Source organism: Musa acuminata, chromosome BXJ1-10 (assembly GCF_036884655.1).
Source record: "Musa acuminata AAA Group cultivar baxijiao chromosome BXJ1-10, Cavendish_Baxijiao_AAA, whole genome shotgun sequence".
Taxonomy (NCBI): Eukaryota; Viridiplantae; Streptophyta; class Magnoliopsida; order Zingiberales; family Musaceae; genus Musa; species Musa acuminata.
The window spans coordinates 24,938,383-24,949,940 of record NC_088336.1 but is presented as its reverse complement, the minus strand read 5'-3'; the positions used below and the strand labels follow the sequence as shown (position 1 = coordinate 24,949,940).

At 43.3% G+C, this 11,558-nt stretch overlaps 2 protein-coding genes, 1 long non-coding RNA gene and 1 pseudogene across 4 annotated transcripts; 2 read left to right on the top strand and 2 right to left on the bottom strand.

Moving 5' to 3' along the window:
• Window positions 1-11,558, top strand: part of LOC135595697 (protein REDUCED CHLOROPLAST COVERAGE 1-like) — a 95,792-nt pseudogene that overhangs the window by 62,165 nt on the left and 22,069 nt on the right.
• On the bottom strand, window positions 143-1,454 carry LOC135595692 (plasma membrane-associated cation-binding protein 1-like). Of its 2 annotated transcripts, XM_065086955.1 has the most exons (5): window positions 1,370-1,454; window positions 1,123-1,280; window positions 935-1,024; window positions 757-841; window positions 143-673 (listed from the first exon to the last, which is right to left on the bottom strand). In XM_065086955.1, the coding sequence occupies exons 2-5, from the start codon at window positions 1,231-1,233 to the stop codon at window positions 363-365; spliced, it is 597 nt and encodes a 198-aa protein (XP_064943027.1). In that variant the 5' UTR covers window positions 1,234-1,280; window positions 1,370-1,454; the 3' UTR covers window positions 143-362. The 2 variants fall into 2 exon arrangements, with proteins under 2 accessions (XP_064943027.1, XP_064943025.1); XM_065086953.1 differs by lacking the exon at window positions 1,370-1,454 and having other exon boundaries at window positions 1,123-1,330.
• LOC135595683 (uncharacterized) lies at window positions 5,564-7,318 on the top strand. The gene is made up of 2 exons (XR_010480601.1): window positions 5,564-5,731; window positions 6,206-7,318. It is a non-coding gene; the product is annotated as an uncharacterized LOC135595683 (long non-coding RNA).
• LOC135594795 (uncharacterized) lies at window positions 8,422-10,734 on the bottom strand. Its single transcript, XM_065085303.1, has one exon. The coding sequence runs from the start codon at window positions 10,732-10,734 to the stop codon at window positions 8,422-8,424; it is 2,313 nt and encodes a 770-aa protein (XP_064941375.1).

Genomic DNA, 11,558 nt, shown 5'->3' with positions numbered 1-11,558 from the left:
TCGTCGTCAAGCTTCGGTCTTCCTCTATATATATATATATATATATATATATATACACACACACACACACTTGCCCTTCTTCTTTTACGCCTTCCATCAAGGAAACTTGACAGAGATGGAATGAAGCTATCGATCCCAAATATAACATAACACCACACTGCACTTAATAATGATATTACATGGCCTGCATGTCCCCTTGCCGAAAGCAAAATGAGAGAAACCAAGACATAGTTACGTACAGGAGAAAGAGAAGCAAATTGACGAAGAGACAAGAGAAAGAATAATAAATCATGGAAACACTGGGTGCGCGGTGGTGGCGAGGTGGCGGTGGAATGATCGGTTCGGGAGGCTGGTGGTTTATATCAAGCCTTGGCGGGTTCAGCCGCTGGCTCGGCCGGTTTCTCCGTCTCCGGGGAGGGGTCCGAGGGAGCCGGGTCGGCCGGGGCAGGTGCCTCTTCCACCTCCGCCTCAGCCTCTTCCTTCTTGATCTCCTCCGCGGTTTCCGGTGTAATATCCTTGCTGGTGCTCTCGACGGCCGGTTCGGCGGGAGCAGGCGGCTCCTCTGCGGGGAGTAAGGTGGACACCTGCTCGAAGAGGAAGATCACGGGACCGGAGACGAGGCCGGGGCCGTACTTGGCGGCAGCCTCGCTCACCGGCTTCGAGCCAGGGAACTCTGCGCAAGGATCTAATCTCATCACAAGCCCTTCCGCTATCACCTCAAAACAACTATAACATCTGTGACAGAGAAAGCATTACCGATCTTCACTAGTTCCTCGATGAACTTGATCACAACAGTTGATTTCTTCTTCAGTCCTGACCCCGTCGGTTTCTTCACCAGAGTCTGTCGTCGTCCAAAGCAAGTATTTGCAGAAGGCTGTAAGTATTTGATACAGAGTCTGTGAATAACATGAGGATGAGTTCAAGATCGATAAACCTTGATTTCAACGGCAGAAGCTTCGTAGATCTCCACAACTTTGGGCTGCAGGTCAGTCTTCTTCTCTTCGAACTCCTTGCTGATGTCCTCCTGAACCAAACAAAGGATCCAGTAGAGATCAGATCAAGTCGAAGGGAGAAGAAGAAGAAGAAGAAGAAGAAGAAGAAGAGAAGCAAAACCCCATGCACCTTCGATTCGTCGAAGGACTTGCATGCCTCGGCGGCGGCAGCCTTCTTGCCGTTCCTGTCAAACACCTTCTTGATCGTCGGAAGGACTTTAGACTTCCAGTAATTCACCATCTCTGCTCTCTTCCTCTTGCTCTCCTGTTAGCTCAAATCGCAAACACCTGTGTCTCCAAAAGAAGAAGCAAACATCACCACACGACTAAACTATATGAGACCAAATGATCGGTAAAGAAAGGAGGAGAAGACGTACTATGAAACTTGCGTCCATATCATAAGAACCATGGCCTTCAGTGACACAAATATCTGAAAGCTACCTAATTAAGGTCACCAGTATGGTAGAGAACAACAGCTAAAAGACTGTAGGCTCCAGCAGTCATCCGATTATAAGGACCACAGACTGCAATTAATTTTGCCAGAGCCTGCATCCAACTACACCTTCATACCAAAAGCAAATGAAAGAGAAAAAAGGTCTTTACAAAGAAGTTAACCTGTACAGTATCTTATGACGAATTACCTTTGTTCCATAGTTGACTGCGTCTTCAAGTTTTACCCTTATCAAGTGCCATTTTCGAAGACTCTAGAAGTTGTCGTGCATCTGCAGATGAGCATGCAACTTGCTGCAAAAGATTCAAAAGCACTAAGAATGTAAGATACATTATGGTAGATACCATATTTCAAATAAGACCATCTTAGCAGCTTTACCTTGTGCACAGGTACAAGGCTGATGATATCTGATTTGTCAAAGGGGAAATTTGAATCCATATCAAAGTCTCTGGGTGCCAATTCAATTCCCACCTAAGAAAATTGAACATGTAAGATGAAAGGAAAATTAAATATCATTTACAGAAATGAAAAATGATCATTACCTTGTGACATAGCCCTCTTAAAATAGCATATTTTCTTATATCATTATAGTTTGAGATTGTAAGTTCCCAGTTATATCGCTTTCTTAGAAATACTTCAAGCCATCTCCAGACTAGAAAGTGCACACGTATAGCAGAATGTGAAACATCAGAATCAGGAAGCCCAAGGAGCATGTTAAGTGTTGCAGCCATCAATATAGATAAATCTCCAGTATCAGAAACAGAAGCAATCACAGCTCGTACAACATGCTTAAAAGCCCTTACTATCATCTCATGAATACAGAGTGACTGAACATGAGACAGCTTCTCTGAAAGCTTGACCTGACAGATATTGTACATAATATTGCATTTAATATAATTAGGAAAAATACTTTGTGAAAGTAAAGATATATTCAGCCTCTTCAAGCTAAAGGTGACTCACAACTTGCCCAAGAGAGCGTATTCTTAGACCTCTTGTATGCATGAAATCAGTTAGAGTACGACCATCAACAGGTGATAGCTCCAATGACCCAAAATCTGAGACCTGAATACATGCCAAGGTACAAATAATACTCATTAACCATCATTCCATACTAAAACAGAAAATAATGAATTAAATATGAAAAAATTGTACTCAGGCATACCAACTTTGGGAGAGCAACTTCATCATAATATCTCATTGCCATCTCAGTTAATTCCTGTGGAGACTGATCATGAGAATAGATCAGCTTCTCATCTTCAAATTAATTGTAATCTTAATATATGTTTCTATGTAAGTTAAGATGATACACACACAGACAATAAATTTACATGTTATTTAGTAGTAATTGTGATATAGACAGGAATTAACTAATGATACATAGCCCAGATAAGTGTACATATGTACAACAGAACTGAAACTTTAGAATAAACAAACAAAGTTACTAATTCTGTAATAGTAAGACATGAATTTGCAACTGACAATCAACACCTGAGATAGCAGTAGAAAAATCAGAACATACACCTGAAATAAGGCATAACCTGCATATATTCATGTGACTTGTGCATACCTTCAAATGAAGTCCAGTATTAGATTCTAGCAACCTTGTATATACAGGTTCAGTCAACAAATCTTTGAGCTTGCAAGAATTCTCAGTTTCTTTGCTTTCTACCTTAGGTTCCTTGATAGGCAACTTTGTATTCTGTTTTTCATGCATCTCATCAGATGATTTCCTGTCAATGGTTAAAGTCTTTTCTTCATCAGAATCTGGTTTCTTTTTTGGGTTTTTAAGAATTTTAAGAGGCTTCCCAAGGCCTTCAACTCTTATCTCACTTTTTGTCTTCGTCGTGATTTGTTTTTTGTCATTTTCACCAACCTGTTTCTTGTCTTTGTCACCATTATTCTGATCCTGCAAAGCTTAAACAAACATCATTGCTACCCAGTGCTCTTTGCTTGGATTTACAAGAAATATACTAGTAACACTCACTACATATGCGATGTTCGGCTTCGTACATACCATCGGATACATTAAACTTCCAACTGCTGAAGCATAAGGAACCTTTTGTATTTTCTCTTTCTCCTCATCACTTGAAGGACTATGTTCCAAGCATAACTTAAAATGACTTGCAAGAGGAGAACCAATTGGCTTTGTATTGTTTATACTGAACCTTTTTAATACCTTCTCGATATATTTCTTCTATGACAATCAAATCTTCTTATACGACAACTAAACACTCTTAAATGTCTGTATGAAACATTTTTCCATAACCATACATACTCTGTAATATCACTATCTAGGGCTGTAAATGGTAATAAGTTGATCACATCAACTACAGTCCTTAAAACCTCATCCCAAAACTTTTTGGGTAGCTTGGCCTATGAAAACATACATTTGATCTTTTTCATAATTATGTAATTCATAAAGGTGTACCCGGAATTGTCATCTCAAGTTGGATATATATATATATATATATATATATATATATATATATATATATATATATATATATATATATATATATATATATATATATATATATATATATATATATATGTAATTCATAAACGCTTTGTCGACGCCCAAAACACACACACACTGTGGCCTGTGAATGCATGTATTATTGTTTCTGTGTACGTGTCTACTACTACTACAACAGTACAATGTACATTATAAATCCAACTTAGATTTCACATATGAAATGGCACCAAATGGGTGGATGGCAAAAGATTACATTGCTCGACAGCAAAAGATTACAGTGCTCGATGAGGGAGGAATCACAAAGCATACATACACATCTCTTCGCTTGGCTTTGGGACTACTCCACGCCAGGCAATGTCTCCTCGGCTAATCTCTACGTGACGTCGAGTATATGCCTTGCCAATGGAGTACTCATTTCTCCTCCCTATCATTCGTGATTCATGTTTTTCATCTAAATAATAATACTCGTGTGATTAGTTATCATTTGTCGTAATCAGTCGTGAGGATTTGTTTATACTAATACGAAGATAAATAATGATTTATCATATGACGTCGAATCGGAGCAGTAATAGACATATTTAATCTTACATCAATCGAAGAATAATGAAATCAAATAAAAGCTAAGAGGTCACAGTTATCAGTATATGTTGTTTGAGACTTGCATCTCTCTCTCTCTCTCTCTCTCTCTCTCTCTCGAAGAGGCAGCGGGAACCACAAGCAGAAGACATCCAAACTGCAGCAGGCTGGCATGGAGCAGACCATAATAAATGCCAATCAAACTCCATCCAAGTCCACAAAAAGGTGGATTTGCACAAATAATTCAAGAGGAAGTGTGAGCATCAGCCAACCTTGGAAAGATAAAAGCTTCGTCTCTCAAGTGCAATCCATTTACGATGATGATGACAGACAAGGCTGACTGTCATGCAGCCCCATGCATTATACTCTGATGAATCACTGAAGGACTAATGGCTATTTTTAGCTGAAGCTTACATATCAACATCACGGAATTATGGATGACAGCCAGACTTGCTGGACCAGTCACGCTGATATCATCATTCGAGTTGATCGTTTCCTCCTCACGTCACAAAATTTTTTCACTCTATTTTTTTTGTCTTCGTTATTACCGTGAAAATGGATCCCAATGTTAGATTGATATATGTATATCTGCAACTTCATAAACTAAATAAAGATATTATTACTTCGATGATCAAATTAAGTGTGAGTTAAAACCAAGAATTTAGTTTTTTTTATATACATAAGTACATATACATATGTTATATCAAGACATGAATTAAAAATGGTTACTATAATTATCGGGTAGTTTAGACTTTGATAGATCATTAGCTTAGCTTTAATCATAACACCTTGCAGATGTTGAAGAGATAGATTTTATAACTATTTTTAATTTTCTGCAACGATAAATATGGACATATTTCTTAGAAATAGGCAGCGTTTGACCCAAGTCGCCGAGGAATCGGACGCGGCTGAAGTGTATCACCGATCGGGACGGGTTTGCTTTGTATGATAGCCTTCACCTTTCGCTAAGGCCAGCGTCGATGACGACCAAAACACGTAGTCTACAGCGATAGCCACCACCTTCCCCACCTTCTATTAATTCCTCTGCTTCTTCTTCGATCCCCAACCCCCCTCTCTCTCTCTCTCTCTCTCTCTCGCTCTGTTAACTCTTTGGTTCTATCGCACACGCAACGGTGTTGGGGAGAATCACATTAATTGGTGGAGGAGAAACAGATGAAAAGAATGGTTTGGTCTCGAGAAAACGCTGTCGATGGTTGCTTAGACACTCTCAAACCGGTAATCTTTCCACTTTCTTCTGTTTCTCCTGTCGATTAATATATATAAATATTATGCATTAATTTCAAGCAAATCGACCGTGTGAGTTTCTTTGGAAACCAATCTACCTTTATCTTTCTTATTGCATACAACTTTTTCTTCTTGGATCAAACATCTTCTGCAACCATTGATCACTCGCCAAGAATGTAGGGAAATCAAAAGTACTCTTTTGTCTGTAACAGTAAGTTTATGTGACCTTCCATCGGACAAAGCATATATATAAACATATCTTTCATTGTTCACAAGTTTTGATGTAATTTAATAGTTCACAGTCTTTAAACAAAGATATATTTTGTAAGAGCACGAAATCAGATGTATTATTAAGATCGTAAAGTATATACTCCAAGTTTGGGTGTTAGATATGGTCGGAAATACAAGGCATTTAAATCAACCTATGAACGAGCTAAATGCGCTAGTTTTCTCTTCCTTTTCTAGCTTTCCCGGGACAGTGGAAGAAGAAGAAGAAGAAGAAGAAATGATGGTCATCCATCAGCGGAACCTGCGAGCGACGAGTTCGTATCGGCCCTGGCGGCCGGCATGGGTGCCAAGCTAATAGTACAAGTCTCACCGGAGGCATCCCAATCCACGGGAGCACTCGCCGCCGCAGCTCGACAAACCGGAGGCAGACTCGTCTGCATCATCCCGGAGGAGGTGTCGCTCGCTCCCACGAAGGATGTCGTCGAGGAGTCCGGCGTGGACGACGCGGTGGAGTTCAAGGTGGGCGACCCGTATCACGAGCACATCGGCTGCTCTCTGGTGGGCTGCAAGTCCGACCCGTACGCAGGCCTGCTCGAGCTGCTCCGCTTCAATCCGAGGAGTTCGGTGGCGATCGCTAACTGTCTGCGGGGAGGGAGGAGGGGCCGATAGGCGAAGATGGGATGGAGGTGACGATGATAGGGAAGATTGAGGAGGTGGGAAGGACGGGGACGACGGCAGGCGGCGTGGAACGGCGGAAGAGCGCGAAGGGATCAGGGCGGAGGAGGCCGCGCAGCAAAAGCAGATGGGTGAGGAAGATCGATGAGAGGGGAGAGGAGCACTTCTTTAGGTTACCCATTTCCCTCGAACCTGTACGCGTATCGGGTGGCGGCAGAAGTGGGTGATGCGGCCGAGAAGAAGATGATGACGGTGATGAGCCATGAAGTACTACTACTGGTTGATAGATATCTCGTATGCCTAATGCTGCACCACTTACTTCATGGAAATCTCATCATATCAACAGTTCTCGTTCATCGGATCACCTCATGTTGGATCTGATCCTCGAGGGTTTCTTATGCTATGGGTTGTGATCATACAAAGAGTGGATAGAATTCTGAACCACGAGAGATGAACATTATAAATTTCGCGTCGACTGTGTCGTCCGCTGATGGCGATCTCTCTTTGCTGATAGAATTCTACAAGAACTGAAGAGGTGCTGAAACCATTTGTATCTTCCCAAGTACGACTACCTTGAAGACATGTCAAACGTCCAGATTCATTGTTACCATGTTGATTATTTGTTATTGTTATTATTTTTTCAAATTAGAGTATTTGAGGTTATCTTAATCTTTATAGATAGAATCTTGTCCGTACAAAGCTTAAGAAGAATTAGAAACCTAATGAGAACAAAAATGACAGTAGCAATGAGAAATAAAAAAGTCTGCTAAATGTATTCTTATTAATTTTTAACTTAAATATCAATTAATAGGTCAATAAAATTAATAAATCAGTTAACCTATTAAACTTGATTCGTGATATTTCATATCGGAATCTATACTATTATCAATTTTGACTGAAGTATTTTGATCAAAGAGATGGAATCATTAATTTACCTCTTAGATCATTTGATTATTAAAGAAAAGAATAACAGCATCCTAAATGCATTGATTTAAACAAATTAGAATATACTGATTTCTGATGTTCATTGTTTCCAACTCATAATCAAGTCCATGATCAGGAATATCAGGTTTTAGAAGCAGCTAATTAAGCTTAAAATTTTCACTTTGAACATCACATCATATAAAAAAACAAGAGAAATTTCCCAACCCTATCAACGACTGAATGATTTTAATTTTGCAAGCATGAAACGCGTACACGAAAAGAATATATTACAGAAATTACAAAAATTATTTTGATGGGCAGGAAAGTCGAGGTTCACAAAATCCCATGACTTACAATGTTGTCGGCTATAAATTTCAGAATCCTCAAAAGCGGAGGCTGACTCAGACGGGAATTGAGTTTTTTTTCCCCCTTCGCATAGAATTATTCTCATACTTATTGCTTATCCTCACTCATAAAAGTATTTTTATGGTTGGATTTCTTGTTCTCTAAGTAACTTGGTTCCTATTTTCCAAAAATACAGGACCGAGGTGTCAACATTCTCGTCTGCATGAACTGTACGTAAAGACACTTGCCTTGTTGTCTTTTGTTTCTCGGAGGTAATCCTCCACATTCTACACCCTCAATAAAACGATGAATCTGAAATCTTCTTAGTCTACGAAACCCTTATTTATATTTCTGTGGAAGAAGAACAGTCTTCATCACACTTGATCATGGCGTGGGCAAGTCGACGCATGAAGAAAGCTACCACAGGAACAACACAAGACTTGACTTACTACTGCACTATACTACTACATTTCATGGACTTGCTGCAATCTGGTCTTCCACAAGAAGGGCTAAAGAGCAACCACTGAAACTGCCTCGTACTCCACACGCTTTCTGAATCTTTGGGGAAGAAGACAATAACCACCAACCCGCTGCTGAAGGTATATCGCCGCTGCAAAAAGCAAACCTTCACAAGGAACGATGACATCCCACACCAGCGAGTAAAAATCTCCGTCTGGACTTGCGTAGATGTACGATGAATCAATGCGACGGTTATAACTGCGAGAGCGATAAGCGTCGTACAGATGAGGCAAAGCTCGGGTGATCGTGATTCCGACGTAGAAGAAAGGCGTCAGGATCTTATCTTTGGAGTTCCGACAGACGTTAAGAACGATCTGAGGGAGCAGAAATCCGTCGAGCACTAAGCCAGCATAAGGGACCAAATCCTCCCAGCGAGAACCGTATCGCTGCCTGCTGAATTCCGACCTCTGCAGGTGGTGCCTTGAGCTGATGAGCCAAGTGAGCAGCGCCCCGGCGAAGTAGAGAGGCAAGCACAGCTTGAGCGTCGTCCACTCCGCGACGCGGTGCCCCTTGTTCTCGTCCGATGACCTCGCGGACCACGCCATTTGAAGCAGGTGGAAGGAGAGGAACAGAGCTAAGCCGGATAAGATCCTCACGATGACCTCATGAACGTCGAGCCACCCACCGCTCCGCAGACTTAGAAAGCCAGACCGACTGCGGTTCGCGAACAAGGCTTCAAAGTTCAGCACCAGAGGAATCACGTAGCCAAGGATAAGAACACCGAGCATGGTGATCGACATGGAAGGCAGGGCGTCACGGTGCTTCTTGGCGTGGAAGGTCTGCAACCCAATGCAAATGCACGACAACGTGAGAGAGATCATGACCATGACGATTTCGACATCCATCCTCCAAATCGCTTCAGTTACTTCTGCTGCGTAAATTTGCTGAGAATACAACTTTATAGGGTCAAAGTGCAGAGGGTCCTGCTTACTCCTTGTGGTGTTGATGGTGCCACTGATACGATCTCCCATCTTCGAGTGGAGAGGGGGAAACTGGATATTGATTAAGATCTCACAGTCAATTGCTGTTTGGTTTTTGGTGGGCAAACTCGGAGATCGACATCCCTTCATGCAGAGTGTTCCACTTCCAGCATCGTATATCCCCTCAGCAGCGATGCCAAACTGTTCGCCCCCCTCAGCGGAAGCAGAGTACATATAATAGCTTATGGCATAGCTTACGTTCCAAACACTTTGATTCTTCGCGACCCAGTCAGCTGCAGGCACGAAGCTTGCCGTCTCCGACGTCGTAACGAAGTCATAATCATCACAAAACTCGTCGCCCATAGAAAAGACATTAGCTTCCCCCCATCCACTTCGGCCGCCGGCATCCTCCACCGCGATACTGAACCGCATGTCGCGGGAACATCTTCCATCTGGATACCTTTCCTCGCTCGACTGTGTGCTGCCACTTCTCACCTTGCAAGGCCCGCTGACAGAATCTATTAGGGTGTAGTTATATCTCAGCCCAGGAATCGTGACCATTCGCCCACCCGACCGGTGGAACGAGACCATGCTGAAGTAGCCAGGGTCTCTCTTCTTCTTGTTACTCCACATATGACCGACCACGTCCTTTCTTCTCAGCGTCAGGACAGTTGGGAACCATAAGCTCAGTCCGATCGAGCAATCACCAACAGAGGGACTCGCCTGTGAACTCCCTTCAAGAATGTGACAGGCTATGAGACAGAGACGATTCTTAACATGGTCCCAATAGCCTTCACCCATCATGGACTTCTTAGGCACCATCGGGACATCATATGAAAGATAACTGGAATTGGAGAATTCGATGTAGAGATGCAACCGGCCGTTCTCCGAGCACTGTATCATATCGAAGGACAAGAATCTAGCGGAGAACCCAAAGCTACTACTTAGAGTTCCACAGTTGCTACCGGTGCAGCCACTGCCGTAGTCTAGCTGAAATGTTCTACCAGTCATATACCGGAGGAGATGACTACAAACAGAAGTAGGCCCGAAACTTAGTGATTCCTCCTGGAATGGAAGAGAGGAGCATGAGTGGTTGGCTTGGGGGATCATCGTGAAAACATACTCCTTTTGAGCATAGGCTACAAGCGAGATGGGATCGATGTGGTGGGGCCCCAAGCTCTCGACAGTCCCGCTCACCAGACTGGTAGAGATGTTGGAAGTCTTGGGGTAGTTGAGCTTCAAAACAGCAGAAAGATGAAGTCGATCACCTAAGGGCTTGTAGAAGATCCCGTGACCAACCATACAAAGCTCACCGGAGGCGTCCCAATCCACGGGAGCCCTCGCCGCTGCAGCTCGACAAACCGGAGGCAGACTCGTCTGCATCATCCCGGAGGAGGTGTCGCTCGCTCCCACGAAGGATGTCGTCGAGGAGTCCGGCGTGGACGACGCGGTGGAGTTCAAGGTGGGCGACCCGTATCACGAGCACATCGGCTGCTCTCTGGTGGGCTGCAAGTCCGACCCGTACGCAGGCCTGCTCGAGCTGCTCCGCTTCAATCCGAGGAGTTCGGTGGCGATCGCTAACTGTCTGCGGGGAGGGAGGAGGGGCCGATAGGCGAAGATGGGATGGAGGTGACGATGATAGGGAAGATTGAGGAGGTGGGAAGGACGGGGACGACGGCAGGCGGCGTGGAACGGCGGAAGAGCGCGAAGGGATCAGGGCGGAGGAGGCCGCGCAGCAAAAGCAGATGGGTGAGGAAGATCGATGAGAGGGGAGAGGAGCACTTCTTTAGGTTACCCATTTCCCTCGAACCTGTACGCGTATCGGGTGGCGGCAGAAGTGGGTGATGCGGCCGAGAAGAAGATGATGACGGTGATGAGCCATCAAGTACTACTACTGGTTGATAGATATCTCGTATGCCTAATGCTGCACCACTTACTTCATGGAAATCTCATCATATCAACAGTTCTCGTTCATCGGATCACCTCATGTTGGATCTGATCCTCGAGGGTTTCTTATGCTATGGGTTGTGATCATACAAAGAGTGGATATCTGAGCCACGAGAGATGAACATTATAAATTTCGCGTCGACTGTGTCGTCCGATGATGGCGATCTCTCTTTGCTGAAGGAATTCTACAAGAACTGAAGAGGTGCTGAAACCATTAGTATCTTCCCACGTACTAACTTGAAGACATGTCAAACTTCCAG